Source organism: Neoarius graeffei, chromosome 22 (genome assembly GCF_027579695.1).
Source record: "Neoarius graeffei isolate fNeoGra1 chromosome 22, fNeoGra1.pri, whole genome shotgun sequence".
Lineage (NCBI taxonomy): Eukaryota > Metazoa > Chordata > Actinopteri > Siluriformes > Ariidae > Neoarius > Neoarius graeffei.
In genome coordinates, this window is record NC_083590.1 from 10,186,942 (window position 1) to 10,213,104 (window position 26,163).

The 26,163-nt window shown below is 42.4% G+C and overlaps 1 protein-coding gene across 9 annotated transcripts in view; it reads right to left on the reverse strand.

Moving 5' to 3' along the window:
- Positions 1-26,163, reverse strand: part of LOC132870624 (NACHT, LRR and PYD domains-containing protein 12-like) — a 56,556-nt gene that overhangs the window by 15,539 nt on the left and 14,854 nt on the right. For 7 of the 9 annotated variants that reach the window (XR_009651154.1, XR_009651153.1, XM_060904358.1 and 4 more), the window contains 4 exons: positions 24,911-25,105; positions 23,756-23,929; positions 18,417-18,590; positions 12,559-12,732 (listed from right to left, as the gene is read on the reverse strand). Coding sequence is in view for 7 of the 9 variants with exons in the window: in XM_060904358.1 (XP_060760341.1) it covers positions 12,559-12,732; positions 18,417-18,590; positions 23,756-23,929; positions 24,911-25,105 (717 nt within the window). In the remaining 2 variants the exon portion in view is untranslated. Of the gene's footprint in view, positions 1-6,258; positions 7,994-12,558; positions 12,733-18,416; positions 18,591-23,755; positions 23,930-24,910; positions 25,106-26,163 lie in introns of those variants that run through there. The other 2 variants (XM_060904361.1, XM_060904359.1) reach the window with 2 other exon arrangements.

Genomic DNA, 26,163 nt, shown 5'->3' on the forward strand with positions numbered 1-26,163 from the left:
TTCACCATCGTCTCATACCCTTGCGTTCATGCCGTCGTGGAATTGCCGAATCATCGCAATGAACTTAGCTGGACAGCCAAACTTGGCCATGATCTTCCATAGACCCTCACGGCAGACAGTGTCAAAGGCTTTCGTTAGGTCCACAAAGGTAGTATAAAGTCCAACGTTCTGTTCCTGACATTTTTCCTGGAGTTGTCGGGCTGCAAAGATCATGTCGGTGGTACCGCGGCCTTCACGGAAACCGCACTGGCTTTCTGGAAGTAAGCCACGTTCCAGATGTGCGTTGAGGCGATTGAGCATGATCCTGGCCAGGATTTTCCCCGCAATGACAAGCAAGGAGAGGCCACGGTGATTATCGCACGATTTTCTATCCCCTTTGCGCTTGTACTGGTGGATGATAGAGGCGTCTTTGTGCTCCTGCGGCAGTTTTTCCTGAGTCCACATGGTGTTAAACAGACTAGTGAGGCTCTGCGTCAGTTTGGGACAGCCACAGGCATAGATTTCTGCAGGGATAGAGTCAGCACCAGGTGCCTTGCCGCTGGAGAGGCGCTTAATGGCATTTGTGACTTCTTCTACAGTTGGTGGATCAGCCAGTGACTCATCAATTGGAATCTGAGGCAGTCGTTCAATGGCTTCTTTGTTGATGTTCGAGGGGCGGTTAAGGACATTTTCGAAGTGTTCCGCCCAACGCTCAAGAATTTTCTCCTTGTCCGAGATCAGTGTGTTTCCGTCTGCGCTGAGGAGAGGGGGCGAGCTGGATGAGGTTGGACCGTAGACGGTATTGAGGGCACTATAGAAGTTAAGTTAACTGGTGAGTTAAGTTAACTGGTGACTCTAAATTGAGCGTAGGTGTGAATGTGAGTGTGAATGGTTGTCTGTGTCTATGTGTCAGCCCTGTGATGACCTGGCGACTTGTCCAGGGTGTACCCCGCCTTTCACCCATAGTCAGCTGGGATAGGCTCCAGCTTGCCTGCGACCCTGTAGAACAGGATAAAGCGGCTACAGATAATGAGATGAGACAAACGTTACTGATTCATAATGTTTTATTTAAGTTTGAAAAAGGGTACCGAATTATTCATGTGCTTGGATAGTAGCGTAGAAGTAGATGTTCTTTATTGTCAGTATACAAGTACAGTGAGATGCCGTTTGGAAGAGCCCACAGATGCCAAGAAGCAGTATACTGTAGAAGAGTAAGTTTTAAAAATAAGCAATATAGGTATGATGTATAACAGTATGCAATCCACTAAACAAAATGTACAAATCAGGTTGGTAGCCTTATAACCTAAGCAGTGTTATCACTGGATAAAGATGGTAGCGACACTGTTGGCCCCTGAAGGTTACATATGGCCCCATAGCAGCCCCTGTTTCAGAAAAATCCTAGAACCGCCACTGCCTATAAATGTACCTGTTGAATGAGTCACCTTATGACATCATTGGATAATTGACTTGCTACCTAGGACTTGCTACCTAGGTCAATTTACTTCAGTCCTGTGGACATTTATGGTCAGTGTAGACATAACGGGGGAAAATTGCCCCCCCGAAAAAAAATTCAGGAGCCGCCACTGGATTGGAATGCGAGTTTTTGGAGGCCATAATGTGGTTTGTTTTAGGCAAACAAAGCAAACATTTAAAATGAAACAAATCTTTATTCCTTTCCCCAGAAGAACCGCCTCCTTCCATTCTGCCATCAACTGATCGTGTTCAAATAACACTGCAATGTAATTGAACTCGATTTTATAGTCCATGGATGTGATGTGACCCTAGTGTTTACTGATCGGCTGTCTCAGTGTCACCTGTGAAAAAACCAATCATGTTTTAGAAAAGAAAAAACATCCACTTTCTAAACCACTGGCGGCTCGTTAATGGGGGCGATTTGGGCGACGCACTCCCAAACAGGGAGATGATTTTTTTTATCTACTCCTACTACCATGGCAACAGTAATGTCATCGTCCAATCAGGCTAAGGTCGCGTCTGGTGTAGCCACGCCCTTTTGGTGCGATTTCTGTCAGGTTCAGATTTGCCCCAAAATCTCCCATTGACAGTAATGGTACGTACTTTTTTTTTTTTTTCGAAAAATCATGCTCCCAATGCATTTTCTATTAGGTTTTATGTGCTAGCACAAGCAGCGTGTTTTCATCATACGCCTGTTGCGCGGGAAATGTGTGAACATTCTATGAAGATGGTGAGTGTTGAGTGCAACAATACGATAACATTTCTGAAAGAAGTTCCCTTTAGTCGTCGTACCAATGAGGAGAAAACAGCAATCAAACAGCTAGGACCTCCTAGACCGAATTTAAACATGAAGCAAGTATTTACGAAGGGGGAGAAGACCTGCTCAAGAGGTTTTAACAAGAACTGGTACCACCGGAAAACTTGGCTAGCTGGCTGTGATGTAGTCAATGCTCTTTTTTGCTACCCTTGCATTCTCTTCCACCCTGGAAGTAGCACAGCAGATGGTGCAGTGTGGACCATAAACGGAGTTACAGATATGCATCATCTCTCAGGGAAAGTGAAGAAGCACGAGAATTCAAAGATTCACATAGACAGCTGTCTGAAATTTTCAGCCTTTGGGAGAGTAAACATTGCCACACAGCTGGATGAGGGGTATCGGCTAGCAGTTCGTCGTCACAATGATGAGGTGAGAATGAAGAAATTAGAATATGTTTATAATTAAGAATGTATGTGTCTACTTATTATAGAATACTGGAATAATATGAGAAAATGAGTAATGTAATATTAATTGATTGTGATGCCAAATGTTTTGCTTTGAAGGCTTCACAATGAATCTTCCTTAGTTTGCCACCTTTAACTTGTTCAGTGTTGCCACCTAGTGGAGAGAAGAGATATTGTCTATTTTGATACCTGAATTTACCAGGCAAAAACAAGTTTGGCCAATTGATTTGCTACCTAGGTCAATTTACTTCAGTCCTGTGGACATTTATGGTCCATGTAGACATAACGGGGGAAAATTGCCCCCCCTGAAAAAAAAATTCAGGAGCTGCCACTGTTCTAAACTGCTTCATAGTAACAAGTAACGAGGGCCTTGACAGAAATGTAATGGAGATTAAAGTACAATATTTGTCTTTCAAATGTAGTGAAGTTAAAGTCATAAGTTAAAAAAAAAAGTACAGATACTCAAAGTGTACTTAAGTACTCAAGTAAATTTACTTGGTTACTGTCCACCGCTGCCTGTCAGTCACGTGATAGAGAGCACCACTTCCAGTCAGACTACAAACATGGCTGATCTGAACTACAACACCCAAGAACCACAGCGCCCTCTATTCCCTGTCTATTAATTACACCTGTCACTATAGACCCTTTTCAGTCACGTGACCTTCGTAAATGCGACCGCCATTTTGGACATGTAGTGGACTTCGGCTTGAGTTGGTTTGAATGCGAGGAAGGCGACAAACAAAAAAAACATAGAAGAAAAAGGAGCAAGATGCAGAAAACACCTTCACTATCCAGCGACGTAGGGCATTTACAGGGCGAGCAGAGGGAGAGGTATTTGCACAAATTGAGGTTAGCAGGCTTAGAGAACGACGTTTACCTGCTTCCACCAGGATTGTTCACTGACATACGGAAGTACATGAAGCCCTCGTCTTTACCTGACTTCGGCCCACATGATCTGTATACCCATGTCCAGGGTGCGATTTGTCAAAAAACCAGAAGGGGGGATTTTTTTTTTTTAAATCATGAAACGTCACAAAATTAAGGTAACAATAGGCTAACAGCTCAATAACATCCGATGATATCAAATGAATAACACTAAATGAAAACGAACACTACACCAGAGATAGTAAATTCATCTTCCTATCTCTCTGACTAAATACACGAACACTAACACACAACAAAGTTCGCATTGCTTGTCGCGTTGCTGTGATGTTTCTCTCCCTCCGGATTAAATGGACAGTGACTCGAAAATCACTAAAATGCATGAATACTAAATGAACAGTTTGCTCTGATGGCGCAGTTCACATTGTGCGCAGCTTTCCGATTTAAACTGTTTTTTTCCTCATCCTTATACTTCCCGTTTCATGGACTGTAACGGATTTGCTTATTTAGTAATTTTAATACAGAATTTACTTTGAAATTATAATCAGACACTCCACTCCAACGCCCCCCCCTAAAAAAAAAAAAAAAAACCGGCCGTGAAAAAGGCGGCATCCGCCAAAAGGCGCGCTGTTTGCATCCCTGCAGATACACTGATACATTGTAGATAATAACAATATCTTTGCGTTCTATGAGAACGCAAAGATATTGTTATTATCTACAATGTATCTATTTGCTGGGGACGTTCGTGAACATCAAAGCTGCCACTTCGGGTCATTTTGAAAGTGAGTGCAATGTAGACTATAGAAAACTGTGTCACAACATGCCTATCATGTCAACTTTTTTTTTGGTTTGTTTGTTTTATTGACGGGGTTGTCCCCGAGGATTTTTTTTCAGCAGAGATAAAAACCAGAGGGGGGGATGATCCCCACCATCCCCCCCAGCAAATCGCACCCAGCCCATGTCGTTAAAAACCCATCGCCATACACAGGTATTGATCTGAAAGCGTATAAGAGTTTGGATGCCTACAAATATTTTGTGTCAGGCTGGGTAACATGCCTACATCAGCGGGTCGTCCCTGGAGCCGGTGGTCGCCATCTTATTACAGCTAAGGTTTGTTCACATTTTCATTTACTTTCGTCCTCAGGATAAACAAAATGTTATTAAATGTCATTGAAATAACTTCTTAGTCTGTTGAGACATGGCCCGTTATAAATGTGCTGTTACCAGGCAATGACCAAGAACTGTATTATTAGGGTCGGTGTAGTTGTAGCAGTGCACTAGCAGCTAGCTGTTAGCACTAGCTAATGTCAACAACAGTAGCTGGTATGTTACTGTAGCAATGTTTACGTTCAGTCATTTGGATGACTGTTAAAACCTTTCAGTCTCAAGTTTTTCCTTTACTGGATTTACTAGTTTACTGTAATTATGATCCGGCAGCTATTTACACCAGATCCAGTGTAAATAGCTGCCGGAGCCAACGTCCGAGGTTCCGGAGTGCGCTCCGGCTTGCTCCCCCTCAGGGCTTAATTTGTTAATAAACATCAGCGCTGGATCAGGGAGGCCATGGAGATCCGTAAGCGAAGCCCGAGGACCATCAACCGAGATGAGGGAGCATACATGCTCTCCCATACCTGGAGTGCCATCTTGCAGGGGACGAACTGACAGTAGAAGGCGTGACCGACCTGTCAATCCAGACAGGAAGGCCACGCCTTTGGAAACATCAGCTGATAAAAGATGCGTCACCAATAACATCCGGTGACACTCTGAGGAAGACGACAGTCATACGTCGAAACATGTCAGGTAAACAAACCCAAAAACTAGATGTCTGATAAAAAAGAAAAAAAAAAACTAACTATATTTAATATAAGACATAATGAACGTAATCGAAAGATTAAGAATAAGTTACGGAGATGAAAGCATCAAGGAGTTTCGCCGCATAGAGAGATTGACACGGAAACGGGCACGCTACAGGAATCACCTGAGATTCAATCTGCGCTGCCGGGATGAGGAAGTCGTACCGGCCAGCCTGAACATCAAGAACCCAATTCCAACCAGAAACGTGGAAAAGATGATCAGGAAAGTGCGGATGACTCTGGTAAAAGAACGGATACGGTGCACAACGGACAAACTAAATAATATCAACAGCGAACTACACAGGGAGACGGAAACTTTCAAACGCCGGTTTCCCCAAAACAAGGAAATGGAAGTAGCAATACACGGACACTTGGCAGACATACACGAACAGGAATTCACCATGACAAAAACCCGACAAATCCAAAAACTGGACAAACTCATCGCGCAGAAAAAGAAGGCAGAACCGGAGCACGCACACATCAATGAAAAATGGATTCATAATATATCAAGGTACAAACTCTCACAAGCAGAACGCAGTATACTAGCAAAAGGACTCAACTACGCTGTCACACCGAACAATATACCTCACGATGAATTCATTCTGGCAACTGAATTAGCATGTGAGAAAATACAGGATCAGGGACAAAAAGCAGCACTAAGAAACGCAATAGCTGGTATATTGAAAACGGCCAAACCACCACCCAGTAACATCACCAAACAGGAAGCCAAAGCCATGAGAAAATTAGCAAAAAATAAAGACATCACAATCCTCCCAGCAGATAAAAGCAAAACAACAGTTATTATGGACACTGATGAATATGAACGAAAAATGATTGAATTACTCACTGACGACGCATTTGAAATATTAAAAAAAGACCCAACAGAAGACAAGAAAAAGAAACTTAAAGCACTACTCAAACCACTACTCGATGAAAATAAAATAGATAAGCAGGCATACAATCATTTAGTACCCACAGCCAACGTCATCCCCAGGATTTACGGCACACCAAAGATACACAAACCAGGAACACCATTACACCCCATAGTAGATAGCGTTGGTTCAGTCACATACAACTTATCAAAAGCACTCACCGAAATAATTAAACCATTACTAGGACTCACAGACCAACACTGCAAAAACTCAAAACAACTGGCAGAAGAACTAAAAAACATCAAAATGCAGCAAGACGAAGTTTTCATATCACACGACGTCATATCTCTTTTCACCAGAACACCCACGGAAGCCACCATACAGATAGTACAAGAAAAATTAAAAACAGACAGGACGCTCAGGAAACGCACAAACCTCACTGTACAAGACATCACTCAGTTCCTTCAATTCATCGCCACATCCACATACTTTCAGTTCAGGAATACAATTTACAGACAGAAGGAAGGTTTTGCCATGGGAGACCCACTATCAGCCATCATGTGCGGCTTTTTCATGGAAGATCTGGAGCAGAAAGCACTCACTACAATACCAGCAGAATACAGGCCAACACTCTGGAAACGTTACGTGGATGACATACTAGAAAAAGTAAAGAGGGGACACACTCAACAACTCACCGACCATCTCAACACCATAGACAATACCGGTAATATAAAATTCACACATGAAGAAGAAACGGAGCAGTCAATAGCATTTTTGGATTTAAAAATACATCACACAGAAGATGGGGACATCAAAATAAAAGTACACAGAAAACCCACACACACCGACCAATATTTAAACTGGACTTCCGAACACCCCATAATGCACAAAATATCAGTAGTCAGAACATTACATGAACGCACAGCAATTATTACAGATCCACAGGACAAAGAACAGGAGGAACAACATATACAACACGCACTGAAGGCATGTCAATATCCACAATGGGCAATATCCAAAGGGGCGGAACAGGTCAAAAACAACAAAACACAGAAGAAAGAGAAAAAACAAACAAGAACACAGGGGAGTAGTGACATTACCATACATTAGGGGAATAACTGAACGCATTCAAAGAGTAATGAGGAAATACAACATTAACACACCTGTCAAACCATACACAACACTCCATCAGATCCTGGTTCATCCCAAAGACAGAATACATCCGGACAACAGATGCAACACCATATATGAGATTCCATGCCAATTATGCAATAAAACTTACATTAGGGAGACAGGAAGGAGTTTCAACACAAGAAAAAATGAACATAAGAAAGAGTGCGAAAAGGAGACAGCTACAAGACAAACCCGAACAATAAAAGAAAAGGCACAACAGGAAAATTATAAGTCAGCCATAACAGATCATTGCAAAAGGGAAAATCATATTATGGACTGGGGGAATGCCAGAGTCATCCGCACAGAAGATAATAAACATCAGCGCTGGATCAGGGAGGCCATGGAGATCCGTAAGCGAAGCCCGAGGACCATCAACCGAGATGAGGGAGCATACATGCTCTCCCATACCTGGAGTGCCATCTTGCAGGGGACGAACTGACAGTAGAAGGCGTGACCGACCTGTCAATCCAGACAGGAAGGCCACGCCTTTGGAAACATCAGCTGATAAAAGATGTGTCACCAATAACATCCGATGACACTCTGAGGAAGACGACAGTCGTACGTCGAAACATGTCAGGTAAACAAACCTAAAAACTACATGTCTGATAAAAAAGAAAAAAAAAACCTAACTATATTCTAAATATATTATCAAGCACAGTTTGAGTTTTAGCTGTTCATTGAATCATTGTTCAACTACTTTTAAACAATACTGTATTATGAATCACATTAATCAGGGATCCCAGCAGTAACTGAAAAAAATAGAGGAATGTAAGAAACTATCAGCAGGGGTCAAGGGCGCTGCAAGCCCCCTGAAGCTGTTGAGATTTTAACATTTAAAGATGCTATAGAACACATTTTTTCATAGATTTAACATAGAAAAGCAACAGAATTTAACAATAATGTGTATCTATTTGATGCCATATTTTATAATCAATGACATAAGTGGCAAAAAAAAAATTGTTATTTATAAAAATTAGATGAAAATGTAGCTTTGAAGAATGTACTTCTTCTAACCCGGACACTGTTCCGCTATCTCTTTTATGGACGATGTCTTTTTTCCACGACATATTCAGGGCTGTGAAATTGTAAATAAGAAATCCAAGGAAAAGGGGGGGTCTGGGGGGCACAGCCCCCCAGTATAAGCCGGACACCAAGCCATTTTAGGTGTTATATGGTGTATTCTGAGCATTTCCTACAAGTAAAAAATTGATCTCAACAAGTGAATATTTGACTAGTCTTGGTCTTCATTTTGCCATATAAAATACCCATCAACAGTTTTCTCTTTTAAAATGAAAGATCCATGTAAAATACCTTGAAATATCTAATAAGTGCCTATGTATTTTATCTCTTAATCAAAATAAAAGTAAAAAAATGTGTAAATAACAATTTAAAGAAATGTTAATAAAAGAAAACTTTGATGGGCCTTTCAAAATGACTTTGTGAAAAATCATGCTCAATATTTAAGTGAGAGATACCTGTTGTCTTCCAAATTACACTTAATTCTTGTATTATGTCCTGGCTTTTTCCAAGAATCTGTCACAGTGTCTCTTGTCTACAGAGCAAAAGTTTAAAAAAAACTAATGTTTCTTATCTAATATATTATTTACATCTTTTCTTTTACTTCTGGCTCCTTCTACTCCTCTTTGCATCACTCCCAGCTATTTCTTTCAATTCATCTTTCAGTAAGGCTATTAGTTATTAGTTCTATTGAGGTATTTCACTCACGTGACCAAGTCATGTGACGCTGCCATTTTGGACGGCACGGCTCGAATCAGTTTGAATGCGAGGAAGGCGACAAACGAAAAACATAAAAGAAAAAGGAGCGAGATGCAGAAAACACCTTCACTATCCAGCGACGTAGGGCATTTACAGGGCGAGCAGAGGGAGAGGTATTTGCAAAAATTGAGGTTAGCAGGCTTAGAGAACGACGTTTACCTGCTTCCACCAGGATTGTTCACTGACGTACGGAAGTACACGAAGCCCTCATCTTTACCTGACTTCGGCCCACATGATCTGTATACCTATGTCGTTAAAAAACCATCGCCATACACAGGTATTGATCTGAAAGCGTGTAAGAGTTTGGATGCCTACAAATATTTTGTGTCAGGCTGGGTAACATGCCTACATCAGCGGGTCGTCCCTGGAGCCGGTGGTCGCCATCTTATTACAGCTAAGGTTTGTTCACATTTTCATTTACTTTCGGTCCTCAGGATAAACAAAATGTTATTAAATGTCATTGAAATAACTTCTTAGTCTGTTGAGACATGGCCCGTTATAAATGTGCTGTTACCAGGCAATGACCAAGAACTGTATTATTAGGGTCAGTGTCTGTGTTGTAGCAGTGTATTAGCAACTAGCTGTTAGCACTAGCTAATGTCAACAACAGTAACTAGTATGTTACTGTAGCAATGTTTACGTTCAGTCATTTGGATGACTGTTAAAACCTTTCAGTCTCAAGTTTTTCCTTTACTGGATTTACTAGTTTACTGAGCTAGCGCGCTCGGGCAAGCCGGGAGCCATCGCGCGCTCTCCGGCCGAGCCGGGAGCCATCGCGCGCTCGCCGGCCGCCATCGCGCGCTCGCCGGCCGCCATCGCGCGCTCGCCGGCCGCCATCGCGCGCTCGCCGGCCGCCATCGCGCGCTCGCCGGGAGCCATCGCGCGCTCGCCGGCCGAGCCGGGAGCCATTGCGCGCTCGCCGGCCGAGCCGGGAGCCATCGCGCGCTAGCTCAGTAAACTAGTAAATCCAGTAAAGGAAAAACTTGAGACTGAAAGGTTTTAACAGTCATCCAAATGACTGAACGTAAACATTGCTACAGTAACATACTAGCTACTGTTGTTGACATTAGCTAGCTTGCCGTCCAAAATGGTGGACACCGGGGCGTCACGTGACCCTGTGACGTCAGGTGAAATACCTCAATAGTATTTGCATTCCTCTATTAAAGCTATTTACAAAATGTTCATAGTCTGTCAAACAGCATCTAATGAAAGTCTTTTCATTTTCTTTTCTTTAACACCATCTCTTTCAGTTTTGCAAACTTGTTCTTTTTCATCTTTTCCTTCAGTCTGTCTGTGTGTTCTTTTCTAGCCCTCTTTGCATCTCTCTCAAACACCTCCTTAGCTTTCCTTATTGATGGCATCTTAACTATGTCTGATCTTGCACCCTGTAAGTACAAAATTCACGTACGCGGTGCCAGGTCACGCAATAGCTATTTTTAGCTCTGTCATGCACTCCTGAGCAGTGTTGCCAGATACTGCTGATGTTTTCCAGCCCAAAATATGTTCAAAACTCACCAAAATGCACTTGAAACCGCCCAATCTGGCAACACTGCTCCTGAGTCGCAGTCAAGATGTGTTCCACGCTCAGCTGGCATAAAACTCCGCGAGTCCGGCTGTATTGAGCCGCCGGTCTCGTGCAAGGCGATTAAAACCGACTAGACCCCCCCCCCAATGATTTTTAATGCAAAAATAGACGTTTTGTGAAGATGATAATTTTTTCGCGACAGAATCCGCGGAAATTTCACAGCCCTGCATATTGAATTAAGTTCAACGCATTAGAAACAAAAGCACGAAGGGAGTTAAAACACATTTTCTAGCAAATGGGCGCAGCCATATTGTTTTCTCGTTCTATCGCGTACAGTCTCGCGGTATTTACATCAATTTAACTTCCGAGTGTTCCCGAATGTCAACGAGAACAAACGAAGCTGACAAAAACATCGCTAAACAAGCAAACCAAATCAGAACATATTCTGCTGGTCATTTTACTTAAACAAAAATATTTTTAACGGATATACAAGAGATTTAAAAAAAAAAAAAAAAAAAAAAAAAAAAAACACCACCATTTTGGCTAGAAAAATAGCGGAATTCCGCTAAATAGCGGACGTCTGGGATCCCTAATTAATGCTTCTCAATCCCTTGCAAAGGTTCTTAACATGATCTCTGGGTCACAAGAAATCAATAAATGGAGTCCAACATTGTGATTCAAACCTTATGCGAAAACAGAAAATAAGCGTTTTTTGGCAAAAAATGAACCTCATGGTGCCACCATTAGACTTTTGAATATGGTCAAAAAATTTTACAGGATGTCTTTATTGGTGAAAAGGAACACCCAAACAAAAATGCATCAGATTTTATGAAAATGAGGGCAACTGATGCACCCTACATGCCAGGCCTTGTTATTCTGCCTGCCTTATCATGGTCTCGACCCTCGTTATTGTCTCGTGACTCTAGACCTTATTACTCTGTCTGCCGATTGATCAATCGACCCCTGCCTGTCCCTCGACTTCAATTTCTTCTAGCGTTTTGGATTTGTTTGCCAGTCTGCATTCCCCACTCTCCCCTGCACATGTATCTGTAAGTGCCTGCATCCTGACATCCCCCAATCTGGATGCAAGTTCCCTCAAAATAAAGCTGAAGGTCTGCACTTTGAGCTCATCTTCATTATTTAATTTCATCAACATACTGCGGAGGAGCAAAAAAAAAAAAAAAAAATCCACGTCCTGGCTGGATTCTGGGGGGTCCTGGGTTCAATGTTAAAAAATGTATATAAAAAATTTAGTTATTTATCACATCACAGTTAAACTCGACATTCCACACCATCCCTGAAATTTTCATGCAACAAGAAAGGAAAGAATAATGAATGGAACTTTGTAATGTTTTTCTGTCGCACTTGTTTTTACAGTAAAATTCGAGCCACGCTGCCTGTTAAAGCCTCGATATCTCAGAAACTAATGCAAATACAAGCCTGGAATTTTACACACTATTTATTGGGAAGAGTAACTTTGTTTAAAAAGTAGGAAGCAAATCTGAGATGGTCAGTTGGCAACATTTTTTATTCTGGTGATAATTCATTTCCATTAATTTCTAAAGTAAAATAATAAATTTCAGACACATTGCAGTCGGATCAAGTCCCGTTTTGTGCTGCAGCTTCTCACATACGTCCATCTGACCCAAAGACTCTGTGACAAATCATCAGTGTGCAGTGAACAGAAACAATCTTCCTCCTCAGGACACTGATGATGAACCTAAAACCTCTGCTTCAGTCTCACTATTAGAGAATGTGTCTTACTGAGGAGCAGGTCATGTGACTCTCAGAGAGATGATCTTACCTCAGTATCTCCAGTTTACAGTGAGGATTCTCCAGTCCAGCACAGAGACGCTTCACTCCTGAGTCTCCCAGATTATTATTAGTCAGATCCAGTTGTCTCAGGTGTGAGGGGTTTGATCTCAGAGCTGAACTCAGAGCAGCACAGCCTTCATCTGAAACACCACAATCCCGCAACCTGCAGAGACACAATGACACACACTTCATCAACAGATTTTCATCTTGGTGTAATAGTGGTTGTGAAGATGATGTCTCTCATGTTGGACTGTCTCTATTCTCTTCACCAATCACAAGCTATTATTAATAATGACTCAAACATTACCACTGTTACTGACATTAAGTTTACTCGAGGTGCAAATGATTCAGCAAAAAGTCAATAATTTAAAGGTTGAAGTGAAGAGTCAGGTTTTGTAGAATTTATCTCTGCTTGTCTGGATTTTTAATGATCACATATTTAATTTTAAAGACATTTTAATTATTTCTTTAAAGTAAAAGTGAATATGATCACTTCATGACTAATATATTTGTTCTGCATGTTTTACTTTGACAGAAAAGTTTAATTGATAACACTGTATACAACTATTAACTGCTGCTTTAGTGAGTTATTGTGACTCTCAGAGAGATGATCTTATCCCAGTGTCTCCACTTTACAGTGAGGATTCAGTGAGAAAATGTGTAATTTTGGGAGCTGTTTACGATGGAATCAAGAAGATTTGGTACCAAAAGAACTTTTGGGATGAGAATAACAGTTCACGCCTTGCTGTTGTTAAGACGCATTGTATGCGATCCCAAGAAAGCATTTTTCAAAGCAAGATGGCCAACTTTTTCGGTGATTTTTATCTGCATAAATGTGTTCGGGGTTGAGAATTCAGTGTAATTTTGGAATCATTATTAGAAGGAGAAAGCTGAACATTCGCAAACAGTAAGTAAATCGTATGAGAACTCGTGTATTGCTTTTGGAAGAGAATTTTAGCTTGTATGAAGTTAAAACTTAGTGATTTATTTTATATATGAGTATAATTAAAAACATTGTTAGATAATGTGTGTTTTGTTGTTTTGCTTGAAATCTTTCATTCTCGAGTTCCAAATTCTCCAGTTCGGGTCTATATTATTAGCATAACAGTCAAAGTGTAAAATTCATTCAAAAATGTAACAAAAAAAATTTATGCATTTTTTTTTAAAATATTGAGCAAAACTTTTGTTGTTGAGCGGCTTTCATGTTACTCGTTACATCGGAATTTAGCTCAAATTTCCAAATACTAAAATCACTTAAAAAAAAAAAAAAAACCTTGGTTGTATTCCTATGACTTCTGGTGTGGGAGTAGTTTTCCCTTCTAGTAACCGGTGTGAGCCGTACCGATTTTATTGCCTTCTTTGTTGTTACATATTTTAACAATATATACACGGGACACAGCTTGTACCCCTGGATCCTGCAACTGATAATGGGTTTAATCCTGCTGATCCACTGAGCTACTTCTGTAACGCAGATCTGGCAACCCTGTTCAGAGCAGTGAGACGGAGATGCCCTGAGAGAATATTTACCATTTTATCCATTTATTACTCTATTAGACAGTGGCGGAACAACTGCACACAAGGCCCCGGGGCAAAACACCAAATCAGGGCCCCCACGGCGAAACTGCAAACAAACAAATTAGAAGGCTTGCAGCATATAGGCCTATTCAGGCTATATCTAACAAAAAGCAGTTTTTAAAGGTGCCCTTCCACCAAAAACGTTTAATACTGGCTCTTTTTGAAATACCATAGTTCACTCCGAGTTGCATATGCATGCTGCATGTGAAAATGTAATTCTACTCCCATTCCCTGTATTAGCTGAAGAAAGAAAATAGTCGGAAAAATGAGTGGATCAAAAAAAGCCATACGAAGTGACGTCACTTCGAAAATTAGTATTCATGGCCTCGCACACCTTGGCTTGCGACCGCCCACGGGAAGAAAGCGCGAGGAGAGAGAGATGTAATTCGCCCCGAAGTGTGGTGCGGTGCTCCACATCAGTTTCGTTTCTAAAGGTGGCTCCAGCCGGACTTTGCACGCTTGTAACTCGGGCAGGGGAGGTCCCAGCCTCCCCAGATTTGGCAGCCAGTGACCTCTGCCCTCTCCCGAACGAAAGAGCGCTCCTAGGGCGGGCTAGCTCCGCGCCACGGGACGTAATTCACCTAACCCTAAGTCCCAGCCTCCCCAGACTTGGCAGCCAGCAACCCCTGCCCTCTCCTGAACGAACCAGCGCTGGCAGGGCCAGTGAGCTCCCAGCCAGGGGACGTTATTCCCCCCCACACACCCCGAGGCGAGCTCTGCTCCGTGCCTCGATGAGAGCCGCTGCCGCAGGGAGTATTCAATTAAATAAATGAATGACTGACTGACTCCCTCGCAGTCGCTCACGTGCGCGCACAAGCGTTCTGGTTGGGGAGAGAGCTCCCTTCCTCTGCTCTCCCTCTCCTCTTATAGGGCGCGGTCACTGGGGAAGACACACAAACACACGTTAATTCCCGTCAGGTGCAGTGATTCTGCCAATTAACTTCCCTGACTCCGCCCTCCATTCACAGACCGATGCTCGGCCACGCCCCACTGCCACATCTACACTGTTATTGGTCAAAACATCGATGTCGAGACCATAATAGCCAATCGAAACAGTTTTTACAAAGACACCCACATCCGCTTGTTCTGACCCACTGGAGGTAGCGTCACACTGCTGTTAGCCAATCAGAGGTAACACGTTTACTAGGGTCAGGGCCGTCGACAGGGGGGGACAACCAGGTATTTTGTCCCGGGCCCAGGCATGAGGGGGGCCCAGAACTGGTCCCTCATGAAGATGCCATTAATCATTCTGTTTCATTTCAAAATGTGTTGATTTGGGGGAGAAAAATGTGCTATATTTGCATTCAATTAATGATTTCTGGTTCTTTTGCCTTTATTGTCTTCGAAAATAGATTCAAGAACCCACCTACCACCCCTAATGCAGAAATGGTTTGGTCTTTGATTAAGGCGCCAAATAACACGGCACTATTCCATCATAACGCTTCAACAATAAGCGTGCGAGCCCGTTTGCCAACATGCACAAGTCAGGAGCAAGAAAAGAAAAGAAAAGAGAAAATAGATGAAGAAGCCAAGAGCCTCAGGGGCTCACTGCATAGATATTTTAGAAAAGATTCAGATGATGCAGCAGGTGGTGAAGGCAGTGGGGCAGCTGAGCCAGGTAAGACACAGATAACTTTTTTCCAGCCCCGTAATGTAACCCCAGCACGCGCGACACGCCATTCATAAAGTAGGGGATAGCAGGGTACACTGAGTGAACACTGAAATGCACAGGGCATTGAATTTTCATAAACATATCGGTTTAATAACACTGTGTTGCATATATCTCAATGAAGCAAAGAATAGCACATTGGCCCGCAATCATATCCAAATGTTTTAGGCACGCTTGCTGAGCTGCGCTGAGCTGGACTCCGGTTAGCTGAAAGCCCGTGGAACGCTGCCTCTTGTTAATTAAACCTTCTTTTGTTGGAAATCATCCCGTGTAGATACGACGGCATGTGAAATTGCCAGCTAGATAGAGTTTAATGTAAAGAATGGGCTATAAATGGGGTGTTTTGAGGTTAGTCTGTTGCAAAACATTAAACTTTCGCTTAGACTGGATACTCTTCAAACAATTCCCTTGCTCAAGTGAAAAATGATAGGCCTGTATGAAAAGCGCAATTAATGAAAGTAGCCTAATAAGCCCTAAATGAATAAAACAACCTCTGTTTTATTGTTGTTGCTTACACGTTAAGATTTTGAAATCTTCTCGGTCCAGTTCTATATCCAGGGAACGTTGTAATCCTTTTGGTTTATCCGTAATAAACGTGTCAGCCCCCAGGTCAGATAGGCTAATGTTACGTGGTTGGGAGGGTGTCAATTTTTTTTGTAACATTCTAAATCGAGTACGGAAAGGACATTTATGAAAAACAAGACAAAAAAATACACTGAAAAACTCACTGTACACATCACTAGTGGTGATGCTTCTATGTTCAGATTTTGGGAAAGCCATAACTCCGTTCTCATTGAGGCCCAGTTCCATCCCGTAAACAATCATTTTGGTTTATCAACTACCTGCGCTCAAACATGTGACAGGAGAGGCTCAATGGGCGCGAACTTGCAAAGAAGCTGGACTTCAATGACCTTATTGACGACTTTGCCACAGCAAAAGTCCGGCGCATTGCATTTCACACCTGAATAGTTGCAGACTAAGGAAATGTTCAAACTGTAGATATGTTGAAATGTTGAAATAAAATGGTTGACTGTTATAATGGGCTTGGAATACCTGTTATTTAAGGGTTGGAGTGAATGGAGACTGTGAAAAGAGGGGTTGGGTGTGGGTGGTTTCTGTGTGGCGATGTGCGTGCACGCGTATGTGTGTGTGGGGGGGGGGGGGGGGGGGGGGGGGGGGCACTCAGATTATTTTGTCCCGGGCCCAGCCAAAGCTGTCAACGGCCCTGGGCATCAGTGCACTCCAAAATCTTTGTCTGAAGGCTGATTAAAAATATGAACTGAAATTTAGTAATGGCCTTTTTAAGTGCATCTGCCTCATCTCGTTCATTCGTTTTCTCGCTTGCAAGTGAGAGCTTGTCGAGAGCTTTAATGATGTCTCCATATCTGTACTTTAATGCAACAAACGCATCGTAGCGGGAGGACCAGCGGGTTGGGCAGAGGCATTTCAAGGTTATGTCCCTGCTCTCTGGGCTCAATAAGTCGCCAAGTAATGCCCATCTCTTAACACTGTTGGCAACCACATCATAAAACTGTCTAATCTCTGGGATAGTTTTGACAGAATCATTCAGTACCAAATTCAGACAATGAGCCACACAGCGCACGTACAAAGCAAGGGGCTCCCGCTCCGCTATTCTCGCTTGAACACCAGAATAAATTCCGCTCATGTTCGCTGCGCCGTCATAACCCTGTCCACGGCATCTGGAGAGATCTAAGCCATTCCCTTCAATGCAGCTAATAATTCGGCCCTCCAGTTCAGAAGCGGATGCGTTCACAGTTCTCTCGAATCCAAGAAAAGCCTCAACTATCCTGATTTAACAGGGTTTTATTTCATTTTTTATTGTTTTTTAACCATGATAAGAATGTGTAGCAAAAATGAGAGATATATCGGTCAACTAGTTTGTAATCATGTGAAAACTTATAGGTTTCAAGGAATTTCCAATGAAATCGCGTAAGGCACATTTATTGGGAGGGCCTGAATGTCAAAGGATGGGGCCCTGTACGCATAGGGGGAGGGCCCAAGGCCCAGAGGCAATGGCCCCGCCCACCCCCTTAGCTCCGCCCTGCTATTAGATTATTATTACTACAACTGTTTATTACTGTAATAACTCACTGAATTACTGAAAATCAACAGAAGGATTATTGTGTTTTTTTCTTGTACTTTATTCATGGTTTTTACTGAAAAGTCAATTTTTAAAATCTATTTATTTTGTTACCCCATCAGTTCTCTGGCATTAATGTCTCATTTTAGTTTCAAATTCTATATTCCTGAGATCATTTCCACCATGTCACTGCAGCCCACACAGAGGGCAGTTAGTTTGAGTCTCAGGTGCAGTTTGTGGGATTAGTTACAGTGTTGTAGTAAATTTCACAGTGAGTTCAGACACATTGCAGTCGGATCAAGTCCCGTTTTGTGCTGCAGCTTCTCACATACATCCATCTGACCCAAAGACTCTGTGACAAATCATCAGTGTGCAGTGAACAGAAACAATCTTCCTCCTCAGGACACTGATGATGAACCTAAAACCTCTGCTTCAGTCTCACTATTAGAGAATGGGTCTTACTGAGGAGCAGGTCATGTGACTCTCAGAGAGATGACCTTACCCCAGTGTCTCCACTTTACAGTGAGGATTCTCCAGTCCAGCACAGAGACGCTTCACTCCTGAGTCTCCCAGATTATTATTAGTCAGATTCAGCTCTCTCAGGTGTGAGGGGTTTGATCTCAGAGCTGAACTCAGAGCAGCACAGCCTTCATCTGAGACACCACAACGCTCCAACCTGCAGAGACACAATGACACACACTTCATCAACAGATTTTCATCTTGGTGTAATAGTGGTTGTGAAGATGATGTCTCATGTTGGACTGTCTCTATTCTCTTCACCAATCACAAGCTATTATTAATAATGACTCAAACATTACCACTGTTACTGACATTAAGTTTACTCGAGGTGCAAATGATTCAGCAAAAAGTCAATAATTTAAAGGTTGAAGTGAAGAGTCAGGTTTTGTAGAATTTATCTCTGCTTGTCTGGATTTTTAATGATCACATATTTAATTTTAAAGACATTTTAATTATTTCTTTAAAGTAAAAGTGAATATGATCACTTCATGACTAATATATTTGTTCTGTATGTTTTACTCTGACAGAAAAGTTTAATTCATAACACTGTATACAACTATTAACTGCTGCTTTAGTGAGTTATTGTGACTCTCAGAGAGATGATCTTACCCCAGTGTCTCCACTTTACAGTGAGGATTCAGTGAGAAAATGTGTAATTTTGGGAGCTGTTTACGATGGAATCAAGAAGATTTGGTACCAAAAGAACTTTTGGGATGAGAATAACAGTTCAGCTCTTGCTGTTGTTAAGACGCATTGTATGCGATCCCAAGAAAGCATTTTTCAAAGCAAGATGGCCAACTTTTTCGGTGATTTTTATCTGCATAAATGTGTTCGGGGTTGAGAATTCAGTGTAATTTTGGAATCATTATTAGAAGGAGAAAGCTGAACATTCACAAACAGTAAGTAAATCGTATGAGAACTCGTGTATTGCTTTTGGAAGAGAATTTTAGCTTGTATGAAGTTAAAACTTAGTGATTTATTTTATATACGAGTATAATTAAAAACATCGTTAGATAATGTGTGTTTTGTTGTTTTGCTTGAAATCTTTCATTCTCAAGTTCCATATTCTCCAGTTCGGGTCTATATTATTAGCATAACAGTCAAAGTCTAAAATTCATTCAAAAATGTAACAAAAAAAATTTATGAATTTTTTTTAAATATTGAGCAAAACTTTTGTTGTTGAGCGGCTTTCATGTTACTCGTTACATCGGAATTTAGCTCAAATTTCCAAATACTAAAATCACTTAAAAAAAAAAAAAAAACCTTTGTTGTATTCCTATGACTTCTGGTGTGGGAGTAGTTTTCCCTTCTAGTAACCGGTGTGAGCCGTACCGATTTTATTGCCTTCTTTGTTGTTACATATTTTAACAATATATACACGGGACACAGCTTGTACCCCTGGATCCTGCAACTGATAATGGGTTTAACCCTGCTGATCCACTGAGCTACTTCTGTAACGCAGATCTGGCAACCCTGTTCAGAGCAGTGAGACGGAGATGCCCTGAGAGAATATTTACCATTTTATCCATTTATTACTCTTTTAGACAGTGGCGGAACAACTGCACACAAGGCCCCGGGGCAAAACACCAAATCAGGGCCCCCACGGCGAAACTGCAAACAAACAAATTAGAAGGCTTGCGGCATATAGGCCTACTCAGGCTATATCTAACAAAAAGCAGTTTTTAAAGGTGCCCTTCCACCAAAAACGTTTAATACTGGCTCTTTTTGAAATACCATAGTTCACTCCGAGTTGCATATGCATGCTGCATGTGAAAATGTAATTCTACTCACATTCCCTGTATTAGCTGAAGAAAGAAAATAGTCGGAAAAACGAGTGGATCAAAAAAAGCCATATGAAGTGACGTCACTTCGAAAATTAGTATTCATGGCCTCGCCCACCTTGGCTTGCGACCACCCACGGGAAGAAAGCGCGAGGAGAGAGAGATGTAATTCGCCCCGAAGTGCGGTGCGGTGCTCCACATCAGTTTCGTTTCTAAAGGTGGCTCCAGCCGGACTTTGCACGCTTGTAACTCGGGCAGGGGAGGTCCCAGCCTCCCCAGATTTGGCAGCCAGTGACCTCTGCCCTCTCCCGAACGAAAGAGCGCTCCTAGGGCGGGCTAGCTCCGTGCCACGGGACGTAATTCACCTAACCCTAAGTCCCAGCCTTCCCAGACTTGGCAGCCAGCAACCCCTGCCCTCTCCTGAACGAACCAGCGCTGGCAGGGTCAGTGAGCTCCCAGCCAGGGGACGTTATTCCCCCCCACACACCCCGAGGCGAGCTCCGCTCCGTGCCTCGATGAGAGCCGCTGCCGCAGGGAGTATTCAATTAAATAAATGAATGACTGACTGACTGACTGACTGACTGACTGACTGACTGACTGACTGACTCCCTCCCTCCCTCCCTCCCTCCCTCCCTCCCTCCCTCCCTCCCAGTCGCTCGCGCGCGTGCACACAAGCGTTCTGGTTGGGGAGAGAGCTCCCTTCCTCTGCTCTCCCTCTCCTCTTATAGGGCGCGGTCACTGGGGAAGACATACAAACACACGTTAATTCCCGTCAGGTGCAGTGATTCTGACACTTAACTTCCCTGACTCCGCCCTCCATTCACAGACCGATGCTCGGCCACGCCCCACTGCCACATCTACACTGTTATTGGTCAAAACATCGATGTCGAGACCATAATAGCCAATCGAAACAGTTTTTACAAAGACACCCACATCCGCTTGTTCTGACCCACTGGAGGTAGCGTCACAGTGCTGTTAGCCAATCAGAGGTAACACGTTTACTAGGGTCAGGGCCGTCGCCAGGGGGGGGACAACCGGGTATTTTGTCCCGGGCCCAGGCATGAGGGGGGCCCAGAACTGGTCCCTCATGAAGATGCCATTAATCATTCTGTTTCATTTCAAAATGTGTTGATTTGGGGGAGAAAAATGTGCTATATTTGCATTCAATGAATGATTTCTGGTTCTTTTGCCTTTATTGTCTTCGAAAATAGATTCAAGAACCCACCTACCACCCCTAATGCAGAAATGGTTTGGTCTTTGATTAAGGCGCCAAATAACACGGCACTATTCCATCATAACGCTTCAACAATAAGCGTGCGAGCCCGTTTGCCAACATGCACAAGTCAGGAGCAAAGAAAAGAAAAGAAAAGAGAAAATAGATGAAGAAGCCAAGAGCCTCAGGGGCTCACTGCATAGATATTTTAGAAAAGATTCAGATGATGCAGCAGGTGGTGAAGGCAGTGGGGCAGCTGAGCCAGGTAAGACACAGATAACTTTTTTCCAGCCCCGTAATGTAACCCCAGCACGCGCGACGCGCCATTCATAATTATAAAGTAGGGGATAGCAGGGTACACTGAGTGAACACTGAAATGCACAGGGCATTGAATTATTTCATAAACATATCAGTTTAATAACACTGTGTTGCATATATCTCAATGAAGCAAAGAATAGCACATTGGCCCGCAATCATATCCAAATGTTTTAGGCACGCTTGCTGAGCTGCGCTGAGCTGGACTCCGGTTAGCTGAAAGCCCGTGGAACGCTGCCTCTTGTTAATTAAACCTTCTTTTGTTGGAAATCATCCCGTGTAGATACGACGGCATGTGAAATTGCCAGCTAGATAGAGTTTAATGTAAAGAATGGGCTATAAATGGGGTGTTTTGAGGTTAGTCTGTTGCAAAACATTAAACTTTCGCTTAGACTGGATACTCTTCAAACAATTCCCTTGCTCAAGTGAAAAATGATAGGCCTGTATGAAAAGCGCAATTAATGAAAGTAGCCTAATAAGCCCTAAATGAATAAAACAACCTCTGTTTTATTGTTGTTGCTTACACGTTAAGATTTTGAAATCTTCTCGGTCCAGTTCTATATCCAGGGAACGTTGTAATCCTTTTGGTTTATCCGTAATAAACGTGTCAGCCCCCAGGTCAGATAGGCTAATGTTACGTGGTTGGGAGGGTGTCAATTTTTTTTGTAACATTCTAAATCGAGTACGGAAAGGACATTTATGAAAAACAAGACAAAAAAATACACTGAAAAACTCACTGTACACATCACTAGTGGTGATGCTTCTATGTTCAGATTTTGGGAAAGCCATAACTCCGTTCTCATTGAGGCCCAGTTCCATCCCGTAAACAATCATTTTGGTTTATCAACTACCTGCGCTCAAACATGTCACAGGAGAGGCTCAATGGGCTGGCTATGCTCTCTATAGAGCGCGAACTTGCAAAGAAGCTGGACTTCAATGACCTTATTGACGACTTTGCCACAGCAAAAGTCCGGCGCATTGCATTTCGCACCTGAATAGTTGCAGACTAAGGAAATGTTCAAACTGTAAATATGTTGAAATGTTGAAATAAAATGGTTGACTGTTATAATGGGCTTGGAATACCTGTTATTTAAGGGTTGGAGTGAATGGAGACTGTGAAAAGAGGGGTTGGGTGTGGGTGGTTTCTGTGTGGCGATGTGCGTGCGCGCGTATGTGTGTGTGTGTGTGTGTGTGTGTGGGGGCACTCAGATTATTTTGTCCCGGGCCCAGCCAAAGCTGTCATTTTTTATTGTTTTTTAACCATGATAAGAATGTGTAGCAAAAATGAGAGATATATCGGTCAACTAGTTTGTAATCATGTGAAAACTTATAGGTTTCAAGGAATTTCCAATGAAATCGCGTAAGGCACATTTATTGGGAGGGCCTGAATGTCAAAGGATGGGGCCCTGTACGCATAGGGGGAGGGCCCAAGGCCCAGAGGCAATGGCCCCGCCCACCCCCTTAGCTCCGCCCTGCTATTAGATTATTATTACTACAACTGTTTATTACTGTAATAACTCACTGAATTACTGAAAATCAACAGAAGGATTATTGTGTTTTTTTCTTGTACTTTTTTCATGGTTTTTACTGAAAAGTCAATTTTTAAAATCTATTTATTTTGTTACCCCATCAGTTCTCTGGCATTAATGTCTCATTTTAGTTTCAAATTCTATATTCCTGAGATAATTTCCATCATGTCACTGCAGCTCACACAGAGGGCAGTTAGTTTGAGTCTCAGGTGCAGTTTGTGTGATTAGTTACAGTGTTGTAGTAAATTTCACAGTGAGTTCAGACACATTGCAGTCGGATCAAGTCCCGTTTTGTGCTGCAGCTTCTCATATACGTCCATCTGACCCAAAGACTCTGTGACAAATCATCAGTGTGCAGTGAACAGAAACAATCTTCCTCCTCAGGACACTGATGATGAACCTAAAACCTCTGCTTCAGTCTCACTATTAGAGAATGTGTCTTACTGAGGAGCAGGTCATGTGACTCTCAGAGAGATGATCTTACCCCAGTATCTCCAGTTTACAGTGAGGATTCTCCAGTACAGCACAGAGACGCTTCACTCCTGAGTCTCCCAGATTATTATTAGTCAGATCCAGGTATCTCAGGTGTGAGGGGTTTGATCTCAGAGCTGAACTCAGAGCAGCACAGCCTTCATCTGAGACACCACAATACTGCAACCTGCAGAGACACAATGACACACACTTCACTGCCTCAGTTTATGAATGTCAAGATTTGCTTGGTGTCTTTAAATCAGAGGGGTGTGTGTGTGTGTGTGTGTGTGTGTGTGTGTTCCCATGGATTTGGCATTTCTGTGTGACACAATGACACACTTCATCAACAGATTTTCATCTTGGTGTAATAGTGGTTGTGAAGATGATGTCTCTCATGTTGGACTGTCTCTATTCTCTTCACCAATCACAAGCTATTATTAATAATGACTCAAACATTCCCACTGTTACTGATATTAAGTTTACTCGAGGTGCAAATGATTCAGCAAAAAGTCAATAATTTAAAGGTTGAAGTGAAGAGTCAGGTTTTGTAGAATTTATCTCTGCTTGACTGGATTTTTAATGATCACACATTTAATTGTCTCACCTCATCTCATTATCTCTAGCCGCTTTATCCTGTTCTACAGGGTAGCAGGCAAGCTGGAGCCTATCCCAGCTGACTACGGGCGAAAGGCGGGGTACACCCTGGACAAGTCGCCAGGTCATCACAGGGCTGACACATAGACACAGACAACCATTCACACTCACATTCACACCTACGGTCAATTTAGAGTCACCAGTTAACCTAACCTGCATGTCTTTGGACTGTGGGGGAAACCGGAGCACCCGGAGGAAACCCACGCGGACACGGGAAGAACATGCAAACTCCACACAGAAAGGCCCTCGCCGGCCCTGGGGCTCGAACCCAGGACCTTCTTGCTGTGAGGCAACAGCGCTAACCACTACACCACCGTGCCGCCACATTTAATTGTAAATACACTTAATTATTTCTTGAAAGTAAAAGTGATTCTGAGGAGAAATGATGACTTCATGACTAATATATTTGTTCTGCTTGTTTTACTTTTACAGAAAAATTTAACTGATTACACTGTATACAACTATTAACTGCTGCTTTAGTGAGTTATCGTGACTCTCAGAGAGATGATCTTACACCAGTGTCTCCACTTTACAGTGAGGATTCTCCAGTACAGCACAGAGACGCTTCACTCCTGAGTCTTCTAGTTTATTCCCAGACAGATCCAGTGTCTTCACAGTCAGATGCAGTTCTCTCAGACTGGAGGTTTCTGAGTTGAGCACTGAGACCAGAGCTTCAGCGCTTCTCCCTTTAATCGTATCACAACTGATACTGAAGGAAATAAAATAATACATGATAAACTCTCACAAATGATCAAACAGGTCCTCAAATCTTTCACTGCACCATTTCATTTTCATAAATGACAAAAGTACAAACTCCGAGTCGACAATACACTGAAATGCTGTAACAGTAATTCACAGTTCGAGCTGTTCGGATTTGAGTTTTCTGCTGCACACGTCATCACTGACACATGGGATAAACACGCAACATCAAATCTGATCACCAAATCGGGAAATAAGAGTCTGATCTAAAATATTTATAAGAGGAGAAAGGAAAAGAGTTTCAAAAGTCAGGTTTAGATGAAGCAGGCAGAGTTCGAGGCAGAGTCATATTTATCTGAACAGATCAGACATTTGATTTGTTCTCTAATTAGTGAGCGACTGAAATGATCACAGCCCTGTGCTGAAGGGGTTTTATGGAGATACTCATGAGGACCTTACTGGCTAACTCTCCCTGTGTGTGTGTGTGTGTGTGTGTGTGTGTGTGTGTGTGTGTGTGTGTGTGTGTGTGTTGCCAGGTGCTCCTTATTTGTTCCTTGTGCCAGTGATTTACAGACTGGACATGTTCTTCTCCTTACACTCTGTGTGTTGTCTCTCCCTGTCTGACTTTCCCTGTGTGTGGGGGGTAAAGACCTCTCCCAGAAAAGGCCACTGAAATTTGAGACAGAGGTTTGTGTTTCAGCGACAAATAAATCCATCAAAGAGTTTCAGCATGAAAAAGAATAAAAGCTGTAACAAGGTCAGCACAACAACAACAAATAGAATTTATAATAGATGTTAGGACATTACAACAACAAAAGAATAATTAGCATGTAATTAGTTTGTTATGATGTAATAAAAATAAATAAGAACGGTGTTTCTAATGAGTTCTCTGTGAAAAGCTGTTTTGAATAAAACCTTTTATCAGGTCACAATAAGGTTTTTTGGAATTATAATTTTGTTTTACTGCAAACTCCACATGGTTCTACAGGCCCAGTGTCTGCATCGTTATATTTCAGCGAGAACACACATTTAATGTGGAGACATGTGAAGAGAAAAAAAATTATTCAC